Source organism: Micromys minutus, assembly GCF_963924665.1.
Source record: "Micromys minutus genome assembly, chromosome: 19".
Classification (NCBI taxonomy): domain Eukaryota; kingdom Metazoa; phylum Chordata; class Mammalia; order Rodentia; family Muridae; genus Micromys; species Micromys minutus.
In genome coordinates this window covers 29,851,884-29,879,066 of record NC_137954.1, presented here as the reverse complement: position 1 = coordinate 29,879,066, position 27,183 = coordinate 29,851,884, and the positions used below count along the sequence as shown (strand labels likewise).

The window sequence follows — 27,183 nt, the reverse complement described above, 5'->3', positions numbered from 1 at the left end:
TTTTCTGGGAAAGGCACTTATGCCAAGCTTCACAACCTGAATTCAGTCCCTGAGATCCACATGGTGAAAGGAGAATTAATTCTGGCAAGTTGTTGTTCTCTGACCTTCCCATGCACACAAAATTTTTTTCTCTCAAAAAGAATACTTATAAAGAAGTGCCAAGTTTACATGTTTTTCTCTTTGCCCTAATGTGTGTATCTTTGTGAAATTATGAAAATATACAACCCAGAAACCTTATGTACTGTTAAATTAAATTAACCCTCGTACTTCTGTTCTATAGAGATTATAAAGTGATTTAATGCATCTTATATCCCATGATCGTGTTATTGTAGCACCTCGCTTTGCCTGATGGAAGCTGTCACACAAGTCTGTCACTGCAAAAAAAGTGTTTTGTATAATATTTTGGACGGCAGCTGTTATCTGATATATATTTCTTTCTTTGTAAGCTTTTAGGCATTTGAAGTGGAATATTTGATTTGAAATTCAGAGTTTGTATGATCTTTGTGAACTCTCAAAGCTATATTATTAACTATATATTGGTAGGATTACTTCTAGAAAAATGGGGTATCAATCAAAAATATCTTCAAGAGAATATAGTAGCTTTTAAAAAAGTTATTAGAATGGTATTTTTAATCCCTACCTTTATTCTTAACAGTTAATGAAAAGTAATTAGAATGATATAGCCAACCTAGCTAATAATTAATGGTTTTTATGACAGACATTTTAAAAACTCATTCATTGATTTTTTTTTTTTTTGAAAGTTGAAAAAGGTACACAACATAAATTTTCTTTTTCTTAGCCTGGATGAATGTTTGGTTTGAGATACAGACATGTAAAGAATGTAAGTGAATAATAACAACAGCAACTCACCAAATTCATGTTAAAGATAGAAGTAACTGGAGTTTTGGTGTTGTGCATTAACTAATGCCACTATTTCTGTTTTAGATGGCGGGATAGAAATAACTGTAGTCTTAAGTGTTGACACTGTTTATATTGTATGAATATGATACATAGTGGTATGTTGCTTAATAACATTCCTTTGAAAAACATGTTAAGTGACAAGGATCCTACCTAACCACATACAATTTAATACAAAAAGTTTATAAGTAGAAACATTTTATTTGTAGGTCATGTAAATGTTAGATGTCATTTATTACACTGGTGTTCTCAAATAAAATGATCAACATGCCTTAAAGTTATTTAGCAGGCATCTAGTGACTATTATTTCAGAATCCTATAAAACTGCTTTAAACACAAAAATAATAAGAAAAATTGTATTTTATTAGTAAGGCACCTCAGGCATGATTGGAAACCACAGGTGTGACTAATCACAGCCATGCTTTAGATAAGAAACAGGCTACAGATGAGACCAAGTAAGTGATCTGGTCAGAGACCCTGCATAGAATTGTCTGAAAATGATGATTTTGGTTATTTTGGTTTCTTAGTGACAATTAAAATCCCACAGATTTCTAGGACAGTATGCTCAGAGTTATGCCTTTATTGTACTTTTTAATGTTCTTAGCATAATTAGCATGTATTCTACATAATTTGAGCTCCATTTTAATTACATGTTTATGTTTTCCAGTGAGTGAAATAGATTTGTCTATTTTTGGACTAAACATTGCCTTGTATTTTGAGTATTAAGTCCTCAATATTTACTTCTACTTTGTTACTAATTATATGGCTTTGTTACAGGTTTGGTAAGCTTTAGGATTATATACTTATCATTTTGTTTTAGGTGATGATTTCTGTTTTATTTAGGCATGTGACTAAAATTGATTCTTTGGGATTTTAACCTTTGGCATTACAATTTAAAAATTGAGAGTTTTATTAATGGTTAAAATTGTGTGTTGGAGAGTAGAATGTTCTGGCAGATTATCTCATTGTGGCCTAACATCAGCCTTCTTGTCCATCTATAGGAAGTCTGTTTGCCAGGAGCTTCATTAACTTAAGAATATGTGTATTGTAGTTTTGATCTTAGCTTGTGGGTGAACAGGTTTTATTACTGAAAAATAAAAGATTTCCTTTTGATTCAATAACTTTAATCTCAGCTAAAGTTGAAGCTTTTAAAAATGTAAGAAAAAGCTATATTCACAGAAATAACCTAGTTTGTTGCAGTATTAGATTAGTAGGTTGAAGTTATTTAATAATTCTAGCATTTTTGACATTTAAGTCAACAGTGCTTATTGAATTGTAATTTATGATGAGGTCCAACTTGAGAATTTTATTGCCAATTTTTAAATGAATATATATAAATTGGCTTTTATTTTCATGCATAGTTCATAGAGTTTTAGCATGTATACAGATTGATGCAACCACCACCTTCAGTGTGTTCCTTTCCCTGAGATTCTTAACACTCCCTTCATAGCTATGCATTTCTTGTCTTCTCATCGCTGGAACTGCTGGTCAGTTCTCTCTATAAGCTTGTATTTTGAAGAATGTTTTGTAACTAGTGTCACAGTTTACTACCTTAAGTGACCAGCTTCTTTGAGGGTAATTATTTTTTCCAATTCAGGTAGTTCCTTTTGTTAATGATCAGCGCACTCTGTTTTCTCAAAGTATTACCATTCGTTCATCCAGTTACCTGTGTTAAATGAAAGTTGATTCTTGTATACAACTTTTTGAGATTGTGAATAATAAAGCCTATAAATATGTGTACAAACTTCGTGTGAATAAATTTTAATTCCGCTAGGATAAATATTTAGAAGTGAGATTGTTGGCATATGATAAGTATGTATGTATACAACTTCATAAAAATGCCTAGCTCCATATATGGCTGCACTATTTTGCTTTCATTTGCTCTGTATCTTTGTCAGCTCTTGATACTGTCAGCTTACTTTAGAGTTCTAGCATGGTTAATATTTTCGAAACATTGCCTTCTACTTTTCTTCCTTTATGAAGTGTCTGTTCAAGAGTGTCTATTTCTAAAATTGAGGTTTTGCCTTCTTTATTTAGCTACATGATTTATTTAGTTAGGTTTTCTTTTTCCTCATAGTTTGTGGCTTTTCTCATTTTAACAGCATCTATAGAACAAAGCTTTTAAGTGTTCTGATGGAGTCCAGTTTGTTTATATGTGTGTGTGTGTGTGTATGTGTGTGTATGTATGTATGTATGTATATAAAATTTAAAGCCATGCTTTACAAATCAGGATGACAGTTAAAATTCTCACGATATATTTTCATTATAATATAACCCTTTCCCATGATGCTTTGCAAGTACAATCAGTATTATCAGGAGCCAGAATTATGTAAATACTGTTACAGCAATATAAGAACAGTGATGCTGAAGTTGTGCAAAAGTTAGCAAAACTGGCCTGCTTCTTTAAGATGGTGGTCTTCTGCACCTGGACCTTATCAGAGTTGCCTAGGTGGCACTTTACTTTTGTGTATTGTCCACCTTTGGATTTAGGATGGCCCTAGAATTTGTTTGAATATCATTTTTTTTCCAGAGAAATTTCAAATTTTTAGCAAAATGAAATGGAAAGTACAACAATTTCTCATGTCCTGGCTCTCACTGGCTCCACCTCAGTCAGCATTCATTACAGAGTGGTACATCTGTTTTGTTAACCAATACTGGTGCCTCCTTGCCACCTAGAGCCAGTAGCCTTAGTCTGAGCTGATTCTGTGGATTTAAAGGTATAAATTTGGGGATGAATGTAACTATTACAGTCTGCTGAATTCTTTGACTACACCCCCCTCCCATCTTTCTGTACTGACAGTCAGTATTTTACTGATTTCTTAGTTGTGTCTTTCCCAGAATATCACAAAATTGTAGTCACAGTATGTAGCCTGCTCACATTGACTGTTTGCTTGACTGCATTTAAGTCTCTTCACATCCTGGTTCCGTAGTGCTTAGTAGTATTTCACTGTTTGCATGTGCCAGTCTGTTGATTTTTTTTATTGAAGAGAACAAGACTTGTGTTTGTTCTCAGTGAAAACTGCTTACTTGCATTCCTGTCAACAGTGAATAAGAGGCTTCCTGTTACATGTATTTGTCATGTTAGGTTTTGACTGTGTTTTACTTTAGCCATCAGATAGGCATGTATGATCACTGCCATATTACCTCTACTGGCATGGTGTTGAATATTTTTTTCATACAGTTATTTGCTGTCAGATTATCTTTAGTTAGGTACCTTTTGTTGCCTATTTTAAAAGTGGGGTTATTTAGTATTTTGTTAAGTTTTAAAAGTTCTTTGAATGCTTTGAATTATAATCTTTTATCAGATAGGTCTTCATAGCCAGTGATGGTCTTCTCATTCTCTTGACTGTAATCTGCTTCTCAAAGGTTTTAAGTGGTTTTAATTTTGTGCAGGCTGATCCGTTGTATTGTGAGACTCTATTCTTTTGTAAGGCCAAGTACCACACACAGCCATTAGTTCTCCACTGCTTGTTTTCCTTCTTATCACAGTTGGTCTCATCTTACTCTTAACTTCTGACGTGGTTACTTCTTCGTATTTCTTCTTGTGTTGCTCTTCAAATGTCAACTCTTCACCTGGATGAATTTAATGTAAGTTTCCTTTCAGTATTTGGTGTATAATAGTCCCTTTAGTTTAGTACTGCCTCTACGGCAGGCTCTTGCCACGTACCTTGCTGGTGGAAAAAAAGTAATGGTGATATTAATAGATTAACAACAATGTTCCTACACAGGTACATGTTGCTTGTTGCTCTGCTTACTAACAAGTCACTTACTAACTTAATGTACATTTTAGTTTCTGTGTCAACTTACCTTCCTTTAAAAAAGTGTTAATTTTTACTAAAGTTGAATTTTACTTTACTTTTAATTGTGCTTGAATAAACATCTTCACTTGTATTACTTAAGGGTAGAAAAATTATATAAGAAATTGCTAAAAGAATTTTCTTATAGTATAATCTGGAATAAGCTCATATCTCAAACCCCAAACAAGCTCACTAGAAACAGCACAGAAACAGCACATGGCTTTTGAATTCTCAAAGTGGGTTCCAGCAACATACTCTCTCTAGCAGGGACACACTTATTAATCTTAAAGCCACCAACAAGTGACTAAGTATTCTAATGTTCAAGAGTTATGGAGAACATTTCAAACTACTACACTGATAAGAATTGTAAACCATTAGGTTACATAAAATATTTGCTGATATATTTTCAAGTATATAATTCAGTACATTTTAGAGAACTTATTTTATAATACTAACTTCTTATTAGATTGGTCAGTTTTTCATTCATTGAACAAATGTGTCAGGTACATTTAAGAATAATTTTCTGATTTGAAATGTATACCCAATCAGGTGGTGGCTTGTGCCTTTAACTCAAGCACTCAGGAGGCAGAAGCAGGTTGGATCTCTGTTTGAGACCAGGCTGGTCTGCAAAGCTAGTTCCAGGAAAGCCATGGCTAGCTATATAGAGAAACGTCTCAAATAAATAAAAAATAAGAGGAAAAAAAAAGAAAAAATGTGTTTCTAATAGAGTTTATATTAAACTCAATTTTGTAATACTTACAAAGGTTCAGTTTTAATAATAATTGGCTAGATGTTTTGGTATTTGGAATACATGGTTGTCATATGTATTGTCTAAAGTTTTTGTTTGGTAGGGGTTTTGCTATGTAATCCAAAGCACTCTTTGGAACTCAGGATTATCTGTCTCCTCCCAGTGCTTGGGTCCTTAGTAGTCCTGTAAAGTGTACGATGCTTGATGAAGACTGCTTCAAGATGCTGCTGTTTTGTGTGGATATGTGTGTGTTCCCTACTTCGCGTCTTACAAGCTCTAGACTTAATACTCCTATAGATTATATATTTACTCATTACTATATAATTTTACAAATTTGTCTCTGTGAAAGTATTTCATTATCATAGCCCTATCAACTAACTTTTTTCCCCCTCTTTTGATAATAGTCAGTACACTCGTGGAACAAATCTAGGGCCCTTACTTTAAAGTTAAGGTGCTCAATCTTAAAGCAAAAACTAAAATATGCCAATTTCTGGGTTGATGATATAGTCTAGTAGTTTTCATACTGTACATTGGTAGGTTATATGAATGATCCCATTATTAAAATCTAATAGCTACCTTTCTTCAGCATATAAGAAAAAAATGGGATAGAACTTCCTGTAAGTCTGGTGTTCTAAGTTCAATCCCCAGGACTTAGTGTGATGGATATAGAGAACCAACTTTTACAGGTTATTTTGTAACCTCTACATGAACAGAGTATCACCCACACTACCATACACACATCTATACATGTGTACACACCCAGTAAATAAATGAATAAATGTTGGACTTTCCTGGTTTTAACTTAGTCTGTTGTATGTTGAGGGCATTCAATGTTTAATCTTTGCTTCTACCCACTTACTAATTGATCTGCTGTGGAAATGCATTTTATTTATATGCACTTACAACTCAGATTTATAGATATGTATATCTGAATTCATTACTTCATGTGTTTCAAAAATGTACTATGGCTTGAGATTCTCCCTAACCTGGCAAGGTTTAACATGTTTGGTGTTACAGATCTGTTTAGGCTAGAGTTAATGAGAGTTTTGTTGATCTTTGGAAGATGCTGGAATTAAAAATTTGTGTAGGTTAGCAGCGTAGTGCTCATTTCGTCCTCTTGGGTTGCTTCCTCATCCCTCATAGCAATCAATAAGTTTCAGTTGGCTCCCTTACTGTGAAATCTCTGTGAACATACCATTCAACATATCATCTTCCTCTCTACTTGAACTCATTTCTAAGTTACATATAGCGAATACAATGCAAATGTTCCAAAAGGCTTTTATGCTGTGTTGTTTGGGGAATGATGACAAGAATGAGAGGTGTGTACATTTTTAATAGAACAGATGTTTCACCCAAATAGTTTTGATAAATTGTTGCTTGAATCTGGATGTAGGACACATAGAGGTCTAACTGTAATTTCAAAGAATTATACAAACTCAGGATACAACTACATTAAGTTATAAGCATACAGGAAGTCTGTTTTCTAGGCAAATGATGTTTTCATTGAGCAGATAGCATAGCAGGAAACTTTAGAGAAGGTGGGTAGCTAGCTTGTAGATTACAAAAGGGAAAAGTGAGTAGTCTTTTATTATTGGGCTAAGAAGACATTTAGATATGAGGGAAGTTCATGAAAATACTAGGTTGTTAAAGTGACTGATAATTTATATGATCTTCTATATATACCAAGCACTGTGTTATTTGTAGAGGAAGAACACTAAAAAAGAGGCCTTCTGCCACCGTGGAGGCATTTAAATTTTAGTGGAAGAAGCAATAAATAAATAGGTAATGTAGACAGCAGTAAGTAATAGGAAGAAAAGTGAAGCAGAGAGTAAAAAAGTAGAGAGATAGAAATAGAGTATATATAGAAAGAGTGTATAGAGAGATAGAAATGGTATCTGTAGAGAGATTATATTGAAATAGCATAGGTAGGAGAGGGAGGGAGGAAGAGGTTGGGCAAAACTTGGTGAAATTTGAGTAGAGGAAAGTGAAGTAAGGCCATGTGATTTGAGTGTGCAAGTCAGTGGCCAAGCATGATTGTCGCTAAAGGTTTACATTTATTGTGCTTGGAGAATTAATTACCTTAATTCCAGTCCTTCAAGAAGATACTATTTTATGTCAAAAAACCAAAGTCTTTAGGTAAAATAACTTTTATGTTAAGCCACTGAGCATTTTGAAATGCCTAGGAGGTTGATTTTGATTCTAGAATTGAGGAGAGAAATTACTAAATGAGCCACTTGGGAGTCTGCTCTGTGTAGGTTATAAATTAAACTTCTGCCTGGCCAATTCTCTGATTTAAAGCTAAGGATTCTACTTAATTATTTTATTGAATATTTGCATGTAATTGTATGAGTATGTATGTGTGTAGATAAACTAATGAACTGTTCTGTTAATAGGTGCGAGAAGATGTACTAAATTCATTGAATAACAACTTTCTTCAAACACTAAATCAAGCTTGGAATGATCATCAAACAGCCATGGTGATGATTAGAGACATACTAATGTATATGGTAAGTAGAGTTTTTCTTGACTTTCTTTTAAATAGTCCAACATTAAAAAACAATGACTTTCTGTCAGTTTTAGTTGGGTGCTGGCTAGATTTTTGTTGATGGTATTTTGTGGTTTTGTTTCTTTCAGTTTTTTTTAAAGGACTGTTTCATATAGGAGTGTTTTGCCTGCATGCTTGTGTGGGTGCCATGTGCTGCAGTGCCCATAGAGGTCAGAGGACATTGGAACTATTCACAGGAACCGGAGTTACTGGTAGTTGTGAGTTACCTTGTGGGCAGTAGGAACTGAAACTCAACTCAGGTCCTCTGCAAGAGCAGCAAGTACTTCTTATCACTGAACCAATCATTTTTGATTTTTAAGTAAAAATACTTACTTTGTCAATGAAGTCCTAATCATGTGCGCTCATTTAACATTAGAATAAGACACTGAAAAGGCACAACTTAGGAAAGTATTTGGTTGGGCTGGAGAGGTGAGACATCTCGGTGGTAAAACACTTGGCAAGCAAGCAAAAGGGCTGCGGTTTGGCCCTAGGACCCATACCAATGCTGAGTGGGTGTGGTGGCTCATCTGTATTTCCAGCTTTGAAAGTGGAGTTAGGGGTCCCCAGAGAAATCTAAGTAGCTACAATATCTGCATTGGCAAATTCTGGATTTGGTTAAAAGACCGTGTCCCCAAAAGAATTCGGAGAAAGAATTGGGCCTCCACAGGTAAAGGTAGTTAAATGACAATATGTATTGAAAGCCAAATCTTTCTAAGTTTATAAAAACCTAACTATAAATATCTTTAATGATAAAAACCCTCATATAAAGAAAGTTTCTCATAGTTCTATTTTTCATGGCTGCTGTCCATCTCTTTTGTAAATACTTGCAGTGTATTACTGCAGTCAGTCTTGTTTAAGTCTTGTGCTTTATTGGTGTTGCTATTTTTTTTTATTGGATAGTTTATGTATTTACATTTCCAATGTTATTCTTTTTTCTAGCTCTCTCCCTCCTGTTTTTCATTTTTTATCAGTTAAAAAAATCTTTAGAAAAATGGCTTGGGTGTTGTATGAAAGGAGAGAAGGTTAGGAAAATGGCTTGGGAAACCTTGGATCTCTGGATCTCCCTCCCTCCCTCCTTCTTTCCCTCCCTTCCAGATTTTCTTTGTAGCCTGGCTGTACTGCTCGGAAGGATGGCTCAAACTCAGAGATCCACCTAACTGTGCCTCCCAAGTGTTCAGCCCTCGCTTGTTTGCTTGTTTGGGGTAACTAATTTAAAAGATTGATCTGCGGCTACCAGTTCCTGCCCATTCTCACTTCCCACGCATGCTGATAAGCAAAGAAACAAAAAACATGGATAACAAGTCATTACATTTGCTAAATTTTTAGTGACACAACTGAAATAGTTTAGATTTATTCTGTAAGTTACAAGTATTATTTTAATTAAGAGTAAAAATCTCAGACTGGGTGCATAGCTTTAACCTGAACCTGTATATCTGCCTTTGCTTTGCCTGCATGCATGTATGTCTGTTCACCCTGTTCATGCAATGCCTATGGGAGCCAGAAAAGAGCATTGAATCTTTTGGAACAGAGGTTACAGTTGTAAACACTGTGCATGGTATGCATTGAACCTAGGTACTCTGAAAAGCAGCCAGTGCTCTTGACCATGGAGTTATCTCTTCAGCCCTCGCTTGTTTGGGGTAACTAATTTAAAAGATTGATCTGCGGCTACCAGTTCCTGCCCATTCTCACTTCCCACGCATCGGTGGGCCACCGAGCTGGAACTTCACACCCAGGCTATTTCTCTACCATGTGATCCTTGAGCCGCCCTCTCTCAACTGGAAACTTTGCTCACATTCCCCACAGCTTGGTAAAATTAAGACTCAGTAGTCAATAATTTATCAATTAGATTTATGTTAAATTCTCAATCCTAAACCCATCCACACAACAAGCTTACAATCAGTTGACAAAGATATAAACCACCCACCTAGATAAGACAAATTGACCCATAGAAATCCTTGAAAATATTTATATCTGCCTATCTGCCAATTAAGACCACCTGTATCTAGATCCTCCTTCTCTGGCTCCATCTTGATTTTCTTCTTCCTAGACTTTTCCCCACCTAATCTTTCTTCTCATCTCATGATAGGCTGGACCCACCTTGTTGCATAATGATATCATTCTACACTTGTTGTCAGTGTGTTTATGTTAGAGAATTGGACATATGATTTTAGCTTAACTCTTTAATTTACTCTTTAGTTTTATTTTCAATTCTTCATGTGCAGTATGACAAGAAAAGCTTGTCCTAGTTTACTTCACTTAATAAAATAAAGCAATTTGAAAAGTATTTATAATGAGAACAGGCAAGTAGAATTTGGTTTTCTTTTTTGGGATTTTTGTTCTGCTGAATGAATTCCAGCAAGCCTTTACTCCTAATTTTATGAGGGCTGTTAGTGGCAAAGAGGGAGAGGCCACCTTATTTTTCAGGGATGAAATAAAAGGTCTACCAAAGTAACCACTTCCTGAGCATTGCATTCTGTCAGGTTATGGGTTCATCGTGTGTCAACAATTTGAGGATAAATGAGCTAGCATGTGAAAACAAATGTCTGACATGCATGTGTGAAGGAAGCTGGCTACCCTTGTCCTCTTTGCAGTTTTAATAGGAGTGGGCCTTTAAATTCAGTACCAGCTGTCTAACACCAAGAATACAACCACCAGGAATTGACATTAGTCATTGTTTCTTAATAAATTTGTAAATTTATGTTTAACCATTTTACAACATCATTTCATTTCTATTTTCAAAAACAATGAAATCTCAAGGCTTGTGTACTGGCTCTAGTTCTTACGTGACTATGTTAGACAGTAAGTTTATGCCACATGTTTCCATTTCTAGAGTGAAAAATTATAATTGGATACTATTGGGTTTAGATAACCATTTATTGTAGAGCATGGCCTTGTAATAAACTCAGTTAAAATGAACTAACAATAATTCTTATCCCTTAATGCTTTTGAAAGCACAGTTCTGGATAAATTTAGTGACTTACCTCCTATCATTTACAATGCTCTGCTAAAGGAAACCTAGATGGGGTAGTGTCAGGCTATGTCCACTGTCACAGACCTTCTGGTAGCCCTCTACCTTGCCTGGCTTTTAGACTCCTTTTCTCTGGTTAGAGTGCTCTCCTGATTATTGCTCATCAGTCTTCAACTCTTGCTTGGGTTCCTTCCTGAGAAAGGTCTTACTATCTCCCTCTCAGAGAAGAAAAAGGATCAGGTAGGACCTGTGTGTATTTCTTCCTTTTTCCTTTTTCTTTTTTTCCACTTGTATTAATGCCAGAAAACACCTTCTGTTATAGTCCAGTTTATAACCTGTGTTAGGGATCATATCCCCTACTAACCTGATCTGTATCCTTAATTGTTTGGGAGTGTTTTTATTGATCCCACAAATGTTAGGCATGTTCAAGCCATGTATGCTTTGGATAGTATTCAGCTAGATTTTTGTGGTGGACCACTATCTTCTAGGGTTGGGGGTTTTTTTGTGATTTTTTTTTCTTTTTTGCTTTTTGAGATAGGATTGTGTGTGTGTGTGTGTGTGTGTGTGTGTGTGTGTGTGTGTGTAACTGCACTGGCTGTCCTAGACTGTACTTTGTAGACTAGGGTGGCCTCACACTTGCAGAGCTCTGCCTGCCTCTGCCTCCCAAGCTCTAGGATTAAAGGTGTGCACTACTGCTGCCCAGCTCTTGCTGGGTTGTTATGTTCCTTTCAGGTAAGTGTGTGATTAGCAAAGGTTGAAACTTGGCTCTGTTTTTATATTCACTCTAAACAAATCCTAGTTAAGCGTCTACCTCAGTTTTTGTTCAGTGTTCTATTTTGTCCTTACTGGGAACACCATAGAGAAGTTACATATCTGGATACAGAGTGCATTGCTAATCCTCCTCCCTTGTTACTTTTCTGCAGCATTTGGCACAGCTGGGTGCATTTCTTTTAATTATCCCTGGTTACTGTGACAAAGCACTGTATACCTCCAACCTTCTGCTTCTTCCTTCTCAGCCACTGTTCCTCTTCCACATCCTCCTTTTCCTCTTCTAAATTAAATCAAAGTATCTTTTAACTTTTTGATTTTTCTTCTACTTACCCTTACAGCTCTTTGTGCTTCTGTACACAATTCTCAATTCTCAAATTGTATATATAACTGTTGTCAGAGATTTGGCTAACACTGTTTAATTGATGGCACCATTTATTGTCTGGAAAGCACTTCAAACTGCATTTCTAAGTGAACTTGTAATTGCTGTTCTTGTTACCTACATCTTTCTGTGCTAGACTCTGATTTCGTATGTTCCTGTTGGCCAAGATCAAACTTCTTCCCCCCTTTTTTTTAAATTAGTAAAACTAGTCTAGAGAGAGTGTGTGTGTGTATGTTAGTCTTAGTCTTAAAGCACCACTAGACATTTCTCTGTTCTGTTTTATATATTTCTCCCAGAGGAATTTTTATTGTTGTTGGGGGGTCTTGTTTGTTTTATGTTTTCTTCCTTATCCCCTGTCCCCCATTATACCACTTAAATTTTCTGGGATTCTCATATCCTTTGTTTTGAAAGGTTTTGAAAACTGTCCTTGTTCTAATTAAAATTTTGAAATTTCTTGTCAAGGCTGGGGTGGAATTAGTGGGACCCATCTATGCTATCTACACTTGGAAGGCAGAGTCAAGATTAGGATTTTAAGGTCACCTCAGTCACAGATGAGTCAGCAGTCTGTCTCAAGGAGTACAAGCAGATCTTATTAGTGTTCGGATAGGTTTTGCCCTGCAAGTTAAGTGTGCTCTTTTTGTACTCAGAACTGTTCATCAGCAACATTCACAGCATCTCATCACTTACTGAAATTTGGAGCTAATAATTAGTATGAAAATTCCTTGAATAAAAGAATTTCAGTCTGACCTTCCTACTGGCCCAACTTCATTGTTCTCTCTCTCTCTGTATCAAGACCTGTCTGTGCTGACCAATTACTCCGGAGTGTGGGTAGTTGTAGACACACCAGGTGCTGGTGCCATTAATGTTGACTAATTCTCCTCTCTTAGCAGTAGTCACATGCCAATAGCTTCTCAGTTAGGATGGTACTTCATTCCTACATCCCCTCCGTCAATCTGGGATTTTATGTGGTTTATCTTATTCGGGTCTTGTGCATACTGTCACATTTGATTTGCATCTTTGTTGTATCTGGAAAACAGTTTCCTTGAAGTGATTCACTACCTCTGGCTCTTAGAGTAGTCCTACCCCACTTTCACATAGATCCTTTAGACTTCTGGGTAGATGTGAGCTATGTATTACCTGTTTGGCTGCTGAAGGCATTAGAGTATGTAACTGCTTTATTTAAATTCACTTTTTCATTTTTTTTGTAATATTTATCCATTTTTGTATTTGAGTTTGCCTGTATGTAAACCTGCTTGCTGCCTTTAGAAGTCAGAAAGGGGTATTAGGTCACCTATAACTGGAATTAACATTTGGTTGTGATCTATCATCATGTGGATTCAATTTCTAGTCTTCTGTCATGAGCAAGTACATATAACTACTGAGCTTTCTCTCTTTCCAGTTAGGTTTGATGTTTCCTTGTACGTAGCTTTTAAGATAGTTTGGGGGAAGTTTCATTTTCAGTTTAGATTATCCAGAAAACTAGTGATTGGGAAAAGATTTTTTTGAAACAGAATCTCATATAGTCCAGGTTGGCCTCAAACTTACTGTGTAATAGAAGATGATGGTGACCCTCCCTGCCTTTACCTCCTGGGTTTTGGAATCTCATGAGTGCCATCACATCTGTGATAGTGATAATGTGTAGTAGGCAGGTACTCTACCAACTAACTGAACTACATTCCTAGCGATATTTGAGTGCTTCATAAAACAATGTTGTATTTAATAGTTTAAGTTATTTCATCTGGTTTATTTTTTCTATATATTAAATTAGTAAATAACAAAGGAAAGTTTTTATAAATGTTCTATAGGCTGCCTTTAGCAACCCGAGTTAACATTAAAGGAATAGAAAGTCATTTCCATCTTGGGGAGGAGAGGTACATACCACCAATAATTGGCCAGAGCATGGGTGTTTTCCCTCTATCCCTATACAGCATGTTTAACATGACTTCTTAAAGGTATATCAGAGCATAGGTGACAAAGAAACAAAACACAAAAGGGATCAGGGAGTAGATAAAGGAATTAATTGGAAGGTTAAAATTACACTAATGTGCTCAGAAACCATGGCCAATAATACCAGCCAGTACATTATGCATTGGTCTTTGAAAACTGGGATCATGGGAAAGTGTTGGTAGAATTTCCCAGATGACTTTGCCTTCCTTATCCCAAGAAACAAAGGGATTTGGCTCATATGGATCACAGTAACCTTCCTTTTTATACTTTGCCTGAACCTCAATAGAGTATTCAGAACTAGCTTTTATATCTTTTAGTTTTCTTAAAATTTTCTATATATTTTGATCATATTCTTTCTTCTACATCCTACCCACCTGACTTCATGTTCTCTTGTTGATCTCGTGCACTCTGTCACTTAAAAATAAAATCAAAACAAATAATCAATAAGACAAAACAAAACATGCACACAAAAAAATCCTGGAGTACATTTCATGTTGGGTATTGAACCTATCCTGGATATACATAGTGACACTCAGTTGGAGAAGACTGATTTTTCTCTTCCCAGCAGGTACCTGTTACAAATAGTTCTGTCTAAGGGTGGAGCTTTCTGTCCACTACCCTTCTCAGTAGTTCAGGGCTGGCATTCTGTCTGGTTTGGACCTGTGTGCAGGACTTGTACTTAGAGGATAACTTTCCTGACATGGAATAAAGCTTGCTTGGAAATGAAGTGCTTGCTACCAGTGTATGTGGGAAGTGAGAAAGTGCTTAATGATGATTAAGACAGTCTTAGCGTTCCTGCTTTGTCTTTATCTCACTTATTTAATGCTCTGAGTGAGCCTGTTTTTCCATATCTATAAAACAGATTTATTGTGTAAGAGCTATGCTGCTTTCTGGGAGTCAGAGAACATCAGTGTATGGTTGGAATTTCTGGAACCTGTCCTAGAAATGGTCATGCTTCTGTTCATATACTTCACAAGGTTTTGCTTTGATTTGTATGGAAGAGAGCTTGAAGCCATCTGTAGAATCTGGTAAGGGTATGTTAGATCATTTAAATTTCTGTGTTCTTTTAGCTATTGAATTATTTTAGTACGGAAAGGCAACAGCAAGATATAATATATGAGGAGTGGTGAGAAGGAAGAAAATGGGGGAAGCGTTGGTGTTGGTATTAAGTGGATCACAGTTTAGGAACTCTTAAAGTAGATTGACAGCAGCCTGGTGTAGATAAGTAATCTATTAATAATAGCTGGCAACGTGCTCATAGGCTATGGGTGGGCCAGGCACTGTCTAAAGCACTTTATCATTTAGTCTTCACAATATAGTCTTATTGTTGTGTTTAAGTAGTTATTGTATTAAAAGTAGTTAAGCAATAAAATAAAATACTTCTTTGAGTATTTGACAGTCAGTATCTTGTATTACATAGCTCTTTTTATCAACTACTTTATAAAACCAGCTCACAAGTTGAATATTAAATTGTCTCCATTTTATGGATAAAGAAATTTAAGGTATAAGAATGAAGAAAGAGGTCAGAGAGATTGATTTAGCAAGATGATTCAGTAGCTATCTAGAGTAGTGAGATGATTCTGTGTCTTCTCATCCCATGCCTGTGCTTTTCACTCCACCTTGGAGCATCAGTCAGTCATGCAAGACAAGCCATCGGTCTAGGAGAGTTAGTGGTGAACCTCGAGTACAACTGACATTCACCTTTGTGCTGTGACAACAGATTCAATACTGAGTAGCTGTTTCCCAGTTCCTTCTCAGTCAGCAATTTTCTAATGTAGAAATCCTTTTAAACAGGTTTCCCATACTAAATCTATGAAAACGGTTTTTGGGTTTTTTTTTGTTTGTTTGTTTTTGTTGTTGTTTTTGCTTGCTTTATATGTTGGAAATAATAGTAAAAGCCTAAACTCTGGAGATGTCCATTTCCAAGACCAGTTACCAGTAGTTCTTAAAACCATCATGGGGCTACTTAGAAGCTCTGAAACCTGGCACCCTTGCAGTTACGCCATCAATTGACAAAGCATAAGCCTTATGCAAATTTAAAATAGCTTTTTGTGGGTTTTTTTGTTTTTAGGCTAGCTTTAATTATCAACTAGACACAACCCAGAACCAACCAGGAAGAGTCTCAGTGAGGGATCTTCGGTCAGCTTGTGAACATGTCCATAAGAAATTGTCTTTCTTAAATTAATTGATAATGGGCAGATCCATCCCAGTGTTTGGGGTACCATTTTTTTCTAACTGTGGGTCTTGAACGAAATTTGTAAGAATGAAAGAATTGCATTCAAGTCAATGAACATAGATGCATTCATCTCTCTCTGTTCTCGATTGTGGATGTTGTAGGACTAGCTTTTTGAAGTTCCTGCCTTGACTTCCTCACAATGAAGCACTGTAACCTGGATTTGCAAGTTTAAATAAATTTTAATAACTTTTCTACCTAAGTTGCTTTTTATAAGAGTATTTTATCACAGCAGCAGAGATAAAATTAGAGCATGTGTGTGACATAAAAGTAAACAAGTGTTTTGGCCCTCTTAATGTGGGTCATGTGTCTCAGAATTTACTTTGAATAAAATTTGTCAAGTTACATGAATTGTAGGTGGAGTATTATATGAATGCTTGTTTGGTCAGGTTTGTTGACCAGATCTCTCATGTCTTTCATATTCTTTCTCCAGTTTTTGACAGTTTTGCCAATTGCTGAGAAATGATCTTTTTCCTTTTAACTTAGTAGTTTTAGGTTTTGTTACAAAGCAAATATAAATTTAAGATAGTTTTGTCTTCTTGAAATATATGCTTGTGATTTCCAGTAAATTTTGCTCTGTGTGTGTTTTTTGACACTGCTTTCTTTTCAACTTTATATTTTAAAGTGTATCCTTGGCATTCTTAAGTTTATGGTTTTTTGGAAGTCACTTTCTGAGTAAGGTATGAGGCATGAAACACTGGCTTTCTGGGTTGTGTCACTGTCTCCCTCCTGGACTTCCACCTCCCCCCGCCGCCACTCTACCCCAGTTACAACGTTCAGACATTTGAGTCTGAGTTACTTGTTTTGTGTTGAGGGAGGACAGTATTAATAGTTGTGAATTGATGGCTGGTATTGTGTGAAAAACTAGAGGCAGTGGATAATACAAAGACAGTTTAATTTTGTTTCAGTTGGTTGACAAATAGGAAAACATGGTCTGGTGGAAACTACTTTAAGACATTATTAGTGCTAACATGTTTTTAGTTTTGTCTCCCCCCTACCCCTCAGGCTACAGCCTTCTACACAGTGGCTGTAGCCCCTTTAAGATCTCAGCTAAAAGCCTCGGTTATTAGCCATGCTCTTTTCCATATTGTCATACTTGACGTTTTGGACTGCAAGTCTGCCAGTTAGTATCTTGGTGCTGCGTTCTCTTATTTTTCTGTTGTATTTTGGATTTTGTTTTATTATATTGTTGTGTTTTCTCCATGGCTTAGTTCTGGAAATCTGACTGGGCTAAGGGGGGATGCAGAAAGGACATAAACCCAGTTGTGCAAAAGGTGAGGTGGGATGGTTCTTATGCTCTAAGGGAGACCCACCAGCAACAGCCATCCAGAAACTTGGCACTTAACATTTTCTCTAAGTGGAGAAGGCAGGTTTATAGTATTGAGCTGAAGGAGAAGGCAGGTAGGTGGTTTAACTAATCTCATCTTGGTAGGAGGTTCTTATATGGGAGTAGTCTCACACTGCAGTCATCCTAAAGCAGAAAGCTGTGGTTGATAGCTTTAATATTCACACTTGAACCAGAGGAGGGCTTTGCCAACAATTCCCATGGATCTGAAATATTGGGGGTACTTGGTATGTCTAGGCTCATGTCAGCAGTTTACTCAAGAAACCATCTCATGATTGACAGTTTGGCTGTTTTACTTTCCTCTTCAGAATCTTTGCCTGTTGGATAGCCAGCCCCCACTAATCAGTGACTTTGTGCCTGACTACTAGGGGATACTAAGTTACAGCAATATATAGTGCTATTTTAACTGTACTTTTCTTTCTGAGCCACAATAAGTCTGTGTGTATCTGGTCGTGTAGATTTTTAAGATGATGGTAAACAACACCCTGTAGAATTGTTAGAAAACAAAACTGGAACTCTTTTTTTCCAACACCTTCCCCAGTCCCAATTCTGCTCTTTGCATCTACGGTTTTTACTGCTGTGGGTATGTAAGTGGAGTAATATGGAATTTGTTCTTTTTCACTTAGCACAGTGTTTCCATGTTGTGAAATATCCCTACCTAGTTCTGTGAAAGGAAAGGCATGAGGTTATCTCCATTTTTGATTCCTCCTTTTGTGCCATGGACTGCCTCCCAAGCTTAGAAAGATCTGTTTATTCTATTTGCTTGGACAAGAAATAACTACTAAGAGAGAACTACAAATATATTTAAAATGTGGTTTATCTCGATGTTGATGAAATGCACTCACTCCTCTATTGAACTTTAAGATATTTTCAGTATATATTTAAAATGCCTGGATTTGGGGTTTTAAAGTACAAGTCAAGAGCAGGCTCTTTTATTTTCATTCTTTGCAGTACATCGTTACTAGTGTTGGACTTTAAACATAACTACATTTTGGTTTAATCCTGAGACTACAACATGTAAAATGAGTTCTTAATGTATTTATTATATCATTGGAGGTGATTTTTTTTTTTTTAATCAAGCCCTTTGGGGTTTTTTGTTTTGTTTTTTGTTTGGTTTTTTGTTTTCGGAGAATAGTAAAGGGTCTTTTTAAACTAACGAACATTTGCAATTTAAGTGATTATAGCTACATTAGTACTGTATAACATAAAATGTAGTTAACAACGGGGTATTCCCACTGCAGTAAGTTGTAGAAGTGTTTTTGTCTACCTCCTTTTCTTTGCTGATAAACAGTAAACAAAACGCTTGGCATTGCCACTCAGCAAATATTTCAGTGTATCATCTTACTGTCTACTAATTTGCTTGAAGATTTTAAGACATGGCTTTCATACATGCAGCCTTTGTCTTACTTGATAATTAGCCATACATGTCAAGCATTTGCTATAAAAGATTATTACTGATTTTACATAGCTATATTTAAGTTTCTTGGGCGTTCTTTATATTATCATTGGCTCTTTGCTATATTTCCTTATAATATTTGTTTAATGTTCCATAGGCTTGTCATGTAGCTGACACAAAAGAATTTGCAGTTACCAGCACTTTCCATCTTAGCCCTGGAGTGAACAAAAGTTCTTTTAAATTTGTTTTAGTATCCATGGTAAATTATAAAGATTTAACTTTATGTAACTTGAGTGATACTAAATTTCCAAAATGTTTAAAACAATTTTTATTGTAGGTTGTGAAGATTATTTTATATATGCAATAATTTTGCTTAACATTTTGTTTTAACTGTAGGACCGTGTATATGTACAACAAAATAATGTAGAAAATGTCTACAATTTGGGATTGATAATTTTTCGAGATCAAGTTGTACGGTATGGGTGTATTAGGGATCATCTTCGGCAAACTTTATTGGATATGATTGCCAGAGAACGGAAAGGAGAAGTTGTAGACAGGTACATCATTTATCTTTACGTTTGGTTTTGAATTTCATGTTTATATTATGAGAATTGGTTGATGTCATAATTTTATTAAAATGATAAAAGCATGAATGTTCAGTACTTACTGAAATCTTCAAAGGCTTTCACTTTTTTTGGTTACTTGGAATTTAAGGGCAGCATCTTAAGCTTGCTTACTTATTTATTTTAATAAATTTAGTCTTTCATTTTGATTTTTTTCTACTTATATTCGATTTTGCTATGCCAGTTAAGTTTTTCTTTAAGAGCTCTTTTTAAATTATTTTGCCCCTTTATTTTTTATATTTGCTTGTCTTAGCACACTGAGGACTGATCCTAGAATTTTGTTCATGTTAGGCAAGTGTGCTGCTGATAGAAATGCAGTCTGCCTCATTGTGCACACATAGAAGCATGGTCTCAGTATGTTATGCAGACCAGTGCTGAACTTTTGAATGCCAAGTGTTTCCTCTCCTCAGTCTCCCAGCTAACCTAAACTAGGCATGTGCTATTGCATCCTGGTAGGCTTTTGTCTAAATTTGATGGGTCCCTCCCAGCCCCCCCCCCCCCCCTTTTGGTAGAAAAAAAATACTGAATGTGGCCTAAAATACCCAGAACTACTTCTAAGTCCTACTTTATCACTTTTCTTGACACAACAGTACCCCTTTTTATGATGTTGCTGCTATAGTGACTTGAAACACGAGGATTCTTTTCTGTTTGGTTTCAGAGGAACTAGTCAAGTTCTTACTGATTGAAATTAGTGCTTAAACCATTCTTTGAAAAATCTTGTATTGCCTTGGTATTAGGTGTAGGGTCTCATTCTGACTTACTAAATTACTTTTCTACCTTTTCCCTTCCAGTCACACCCCTTTACTACTGTATTTTTAAGGAAAATATAAACTTTACTTACGTTAAGCATACTTTATTTGAAATTTTTTATGACAAAGTACAAAGGATAACTTGATAAGTAGCTGTATAGTCAAGACAGAATTTTTTTTATTAAAGTTATTCCATTTCCATATTTTATAAATAAATTTCTTATGGAAGATTGGTCACTTTGATAAAAGCTAAATGTTACAAAGATGTTTCAACTTCTACATATTTTACATGTTTTTAATATATTTGATTATCAAGTAATTAAACTTCTTTTGACAGAGGGGCAATAAGAAATGCTTGCCAGATGTTAATGATTTTAGGTCTTGAAGGAAGATCAGTCTATGAAGAAGATTTTGAGGCTCCATTTTTGGAAATGTCTGCAGAATTTTTTCAGGTAATCTGTGACTGTAAAGGTAAATGATATTTTATAATGATCATAACATTATTCAATGTAGTTACTCAATCTGAGCATTTGACCTGTTTTGACTAGAACTCATTAGAGAGGGGATACTACAAAAAGATACTCTTCAGAACCCCTACTTCATGTTCTGACACACCAGTGAGGTGTTTATTAATAATAATTGAAAATTTTCCACTTTAAAATTATGTTAAAAAAACATCAGCTTAGAAGTATCTTAAGACTTTATTGTATTTATCTAATTACTGTAAATTTTACATATCACCAATAAAATCTCTCTGCAGGCTTTTTAGCTATCAGTTAACTAATACAGTAAGTATTAGCAATATGTGATTCCACATACGTAACTTAAAGGTTAATAATTAGAAAATTAAAAGCTAATTTAAGCAAGTAAAATTGCTTTAAAAATTCATGAAATGTCTTTAGCTGATAAAAACATTTAACATTGGTATGATTCATTGTAAATGCTATAGAAATCCTTTTAGGATAAACACATTTTTATTGCGTTTTTTTTAAAAAATTCTTAATTGCAGATGGAAAGCCAGAAATTTTTAGCAGAAAACAGTGCTTCAGTATATATAAAGAAAGTAGAAGCCAGGATTAATGAGGAAATAGAGCGGGTGATGCACTGCCTTGACAAATCCACAGAAGAGCCTATTGTGAAGGTGGTGGAGAGGGAACTCATTTCCAAGCACATGAAAACAATTGTAGAAATGGAAAATTCTGGGCTAGTACATATGCTGAAAAATGGAAAGACAGAAGGTAAGTGTTACCAATTAAAAATAATTCTAACTTATGAATGTCAGTGTTCAAAAAAACTATGATTTATTACTATAAATACTATATAGCTTATCTTAGTTAGAACTGGGGTGGGTTAAAGCTTTTCATTGTATTTTTCATGAAAATGTTACATATTTAGTGTATTCAGTTACATTTTACCCTTGCTTTTTACATTTTTTTCCTGTTTCATGCTTGCAGAAGATTAAGTTCAATATTTAAATGTAGGCCAGTGGATTCCTCATGCACTCTTGTACTTTTTAAATACAAATGAGTTTGAGTGCTCTCTAGTCTCACGTATTTTCTCACAAGGTTGGAGCATTCGTGTGTGCTCTTGCCTACCCTTGCGTTCCATGAAGAGTATTCAGAAAACTAGTACACAGTAGTTTAAAAAAAGTTAGTTATTTGAGATAATAATCATAGTAATCATTGTTTAATTTACTGTACTTATGTTTAGAGGTTATGAAATGATTGGGTGTTCTGTAAGAAATTCTTCCTTTCTGGTGTTTTTACATGACAGTGATGGTATTCTTTTTAATAGCCATGATTTTTCCCCACTGCTTCCTTGATGAAATTTTAGCAGTATTCTAGCTGTTTACTATTAGTAAAAGGAAACATGCTATCTATTTGTATGAGCTAGATAAGGAATGAAAAAGAGTTTTGTTGTTGTTATGACAAAAATATCAAGAGACAAGACTCAGAAGGGCAGGTATTAGAGAAATATTGGCAGGAAAGAATTAACCTCTTAGTCTCTAATGGAATCCATGACTTGTGTTTTTTAGTTAAGAGTTTTAAATATGTGACAAGTTTCTTAAAAACTATATCTAAATTTATTGTTTCTATTTTGAGAAAACAAAAAGTCTCCTAATTTATGTCTTCTAAAATATAGTATTTTTGGATATTTGTATTAAATAAAATATTTTATAATATATAAATATTGTTAATTAATATTAGTAATATATTATTAATATGATACATAAATATAATAATAAGCTAGATGTTAACTTTCAAAGTTAGTTTTCCTGCATTTATTTATTGTATGTTTACATATAAACACACAAACACATACGCTTGGAAGTCAAGAGAACAACCTATGGAAGTCAGTTCTCCTGCCATCATGCCATTATCTGAGTTCTGGGAATTGAACTCAGGTCATCAGGCTTGGCAGCAGGTGCTTTTACCCCTGAACCATCTCACAGGCTCCTAGCAAGCAAGCATTTTATAAGGGATAGATGACAGATTTTAGGTTAATGTGCTGCTGCAGTGAAAAAGTAACCACTGACAATGATACCAAAGCTTGATTGACACATAAGCTACATTGTTGACGTGGAACTTAGGAGCTGGGAAATGTTTGAAATTGCTCCGCATGTTTGTAGGACAGAATTTTGGTAAGCTGTGTGGAGATGTGTGTTAGAAATAAATATGGTTAGCATGCCTATTTTGGCAAGCATTCTAAATAGCAGAACAGCTACTCACCATGCATGATTTTGCTCTATTCAGTTCTTAATGTTCTTGGCAGGTAGCTGTCTACCTATGATTCTAAATAAGAATTTTAAGTTGCTTTTATTTAACAAAGATAAATGTACAGATTTTTAAGCATTTTTGCATAAAAGTATACAAACACATTTTTATAAGGTGGTAATTAAGTATTTGTGAGTACCTATACATACACATATGTATATATGTAACCATAATATAGGAAAAGAGGTTATTAATTTGAGGAGATAGGAGAGAAACTGGGAGGGGCTTTAGGAAAGAAGGGGGATGTGTTACAGTTCTATTTTAATTAAAATATATTCTTTTTTTTTCTTTTTTTCTTGATCTTCACACAGTCTGTGGGTTGTTTCTGGGGTGTTCAGGGATTTCTGGGGTTAGTATCCCATTATCAATGACTGCATGTTATGTCTGTTCTTTTGTGACTGGGTTATCCAGAAGCTTAAATGGAGAATATGTTAATTGTGGGGGGGGCTTGCTCATGAGCAGTTGTTGTCAGACAATTTGATCATCATTCCTATAAATCAGAAAGTGAAAGATATGAAGTGAAGATATATGTACATTGATCATTAAATACATATAACAGTATGAGTTAGTAAGTTTAAATGGTATCTTATATTAATGGCTTACATTTTAATTAAATATAGAAGAATAATACATAATTTTTCAATGCCGTATATTTTCAATTGCTTGCTCACATTTTTTTACTATCCCATGTATTTAACATGTGACTCACAATTCAGTGAGATTATATCAACTAATAAATAGCTTGAATGTACAAATAAGTAAAACTTAAATCATAAGAACAATGTAAAAATTAGAAACTGTTATAAAATACTTAAGGTATTTGGCAAATAAAATGTACTCTAGTTTATAAATTATTATTGTACATTGTAATGACTAATATGGAAAGTTGTGATTATGATGTATTAAACATATAATGTTATAGATTCCTCTGACATGCATTATAAGAACTTATATTGATGTAATTTGTGATTGATTAATTTACTAAAACAAGTATTAGTGACCTCTTGTGTAAGTTTTGTTCATTATTTTTAGAATACACCAATGTTAAACTCAGGTAATGTCCAAAATAGACAATGGTTTGTCTGTCACATCTGACCTATCAGCACTTAAAAAAGAATGAAAATAATAAGCTTTCTCTTTGAATGCTTGCTTACTTACTGTGATGACAAAGCAGATTTTATGTCAGTGTTCATAGTGACCCTAAAACATTTATTGTCTGATACTGAATAGAAAACTGCTAGCTAACTTTGACCCAGAAACTGCTGTTTTAATGCCATTTTCAAAAGTGAATGACAGTACAGATTTTTCCTATCATAAAATTCTGACATTATAGCATACCAGTAAGCAGTTTTGTAGAGAAACACTGGGCATATAGAAGAAAATTACTTAAGCTTCACATTGTGGTGGAAATGGGATGAAAAAAATGGGTAAAGACCAGAGTCTAAATTGAAACAAAGATACAGATTTCACTGGGAAATGCTAGTAGGTACCCAGAATTGCTCTGGGCATGGGGGGGGGGGCTATTTAGATTGTAAATGTATTTAAAATTGCCATGGGATACAGTGAAGTAGTAGTAGTAATAAATTTGTTTTAATATGCTCCATTTATTGTCATGGTTGACAGTTCAGATACTAACTGGTTTTAAATTTCTTACTTTAGCAAGCATTTATATTATCTGTACTTTCTACGTTAGAGTAACAGGATAAATTATGTACAAGTTCAAATATTTGTCACTTAAGAGGAATTGGTTAGTTTGCTATTTGATAAGTTAAAATATGCTAACACTTAATTAGTGCTTTCAACACATCTAGCCAAACACTGTAGCTCATAAATTGATGTAACTTTCAACTAATGCCTGTTTTTTATAGTTTTTTATAGTGGACAGCAAATGATGATAATTGATAATCTTCCTTAAACATATTGGAACTTTGACCTTAATCTTTTATGTAACCAGTCTCTTTATTTTCTGATTCTAGACCTTGCTTGCATGTACAAATTATTTAGTCGTGTGCCAAATGGTTTGAAGACAATGTGTGAATGTATGAGTTCTTATTTGAGGGAACAAGGAAAAGCCCTTGTTTCTGAGGAAGGAGAAGGGAAGAATCCTGTTGACTACATCCAGGTAGATTAGAGTTTTACATCTATGATAAGCATTTTACAAATATTTGACAGATCATTTTTACTAAGTTAGGTGTTGTATACCTACGCTAACTATTTTAGAATAGTTCAGAATGTCTGGATATGTATCAGGAAGCTAAAACTCAGCCTCTGTTGGTTTTTGGTAATTTATTCAAGATTTGTTTAATCTGAATAATAAAAATGAGCTGTATTTTGTGGTTTGTTAGTAGTTAAATACAGGAAAAGCCAGGTTATATTTTAATTGTTTAAATGTCAAAATGTTTTGTTTTAAGCGGGACCTTGACTAAACTGTATTCCAACTTGATGTTTTAATATAAATAGTCTTTCGTGATTTTTTTTAACTTTATTTTTTATTTTTTGGCTGCCTTATTTGGTCCAGACAAGGGTTAGGAGAAGTGGGAGCAGGGATTTTGTTTGTTTCATTCTAAAATGTTTGCATTTCATTTTTTTTTTATTATGGTACTGGAGTAGGAATGTGTATGTGCACACACATGTGCTTTGTAGAACTCAGGACAAAGTCATTTCTTTCCTCCTTTGATGTGGGTCCCAGTGATCCAGCAAGTACATTTACCTGCTGAGCCATTTCTTGGACCCTGTTGTATTTTTGAGATATTATACATGTGAAAGATAAGAGTCCTTACATTCTATTACTAACATCTGATCATATGTACAAACTGGAAAATAATAGTCTGTAAAACTAACTCCGGACACATAATTAATTACCAACAATGTTAAGGTAAGGCTAGATCTTAAGTATCTTGCTTACATGAACATTTTTATAATGTTTCCCAATTTTTTTTATTTGGAAGGGCTTATTGGATCTGAAGAGTAGGTTTGATCGCTTCCTCCAAGAATCCTTCAATAATGACAGACTCTTTAAACAGACTATTGCTGGAGACTTCGAGTATTTTTTAAACCTCAACTCCAGGTCTCCTGAATACCTCTCATTATTTATTGATGATAAGCTGAAAAAGGGAGTCAAAGGGGTAAGTAGTAATGCTTCTAAAGTGCATTAGACTTTCCTCAGTGATTTAAAGTTTGGAAATGAATTTTAAGATATTTTACAGATAAAGATGTAAAAAAGCCAAAAAAAAAAAAGGCAGGGCTTTTTACTGCACTTAAGTGCAGGTTTGAGACAGTTCTTTTGAAAGTCTTAGACATGCTTAAAGGTTGTGTGACATTTCACATATACATCCTTATGTAGTTATCATTTTAAAAAATACCCCAAAAACAAAAAGTACAAACATCACAGCTATAGATTTTAAAATGATTGCCTTTTCTAAAATCACAAGCATATTAAGCCTACTGCGCTATTTTCTTTTTTCTTTTTTCTTCTTTTTTTTTTTTTTAATGTAAAAGATGAGGTAAAGACTTTTTGTCCTTTGGATTTAAAAACCCATTTTACTCTATCCCTTGTCAATAAATTTATCTGTTCTTGGTTATCCCTTACTTAGCTCAGTCCTGTAATAATAAATGTCCCATATGAGTGGTAGCACCCCACTCTTTAAATGTAGAGGACAGGAGTGTGTGAAATAGGGCACAGTCCCAGATTACATTCATTCCCTTAACCAATTATTGTGGTTTTAAAATGAAGCTGTCTTTTGATTAATTTTTCAGCTAACAGAACAAGAAGTAGAAACGATATTGGATAAGGCAATGGTCCTTTTTAGGTTTATGCAAGAAAAAGATGTATTTGAACGTTATTATAAACAACACCTGGCGAGAAGACTACTCACAAATAAAAGTGTTTCTGATGATTCTGAAAAAAACATGATTTCTAAATTAAAGGTAAGCATTACTTAAAATGATTTTCGTTGACTCATGGTGCTGGTGTTTACCCACATAATTATT

At 34.7% G+C, this 27,183-nt stretch overlaps 1 protein-coding gene across 2 annotated transcripts in view; it reads left to right on the top strand.

Moving 5' to 3' along the window:
• Positions 1 to 4,413: 4,413 nt before the first annotated feature.
• The window catches only part of CUL3 (cullin 3), a 35,988-nt gene continuing 13,218 nt past the window's right edge, over positions 4,414 to 27,183 (top strand). The window contains exons 1-8 of one of the 2 annotated variants that reach the window (XM_080932775.1): positions 4,414 to 4,506; positions 7,857 to 7,970; positions 19,444 to 19,604; positions 20,757 to 20,871; positions 21,429 to 21,657; positions 25,170 to 25,315; positions 26,142 to 26,318; positions 26,950 to 27,120. In XM_080932775.1, the coding sequence (XP_080788901.1) occupies positions 4,477 to 4,506; positions 7,857 to 7,970; positions 19,444 to 19,604; positions 20,757 to 20,871; positions 21,429 to 21,657; positions 25,170 to 25,315; positions 26,142 to 26,318; positions 26,950 to 27,120 (1,143 nt within the window). In that variant the 5' untranslated portion in view covers positions 4,414 to 4,476. The remainder of the gene's footprint in view (positions 4,507 to 7,856; positions 7,971 to 19,443; positions 19,605 to 20,756; positions 20,872 to 21,428; positions 21,658 to 25,169; positions 25,316 to 26,141; positions 26,319 to 26,949; positions 27,121 to 27,183) is intronic. The other variant, XM_080932774.1, reaches the window with a different exon arrangement.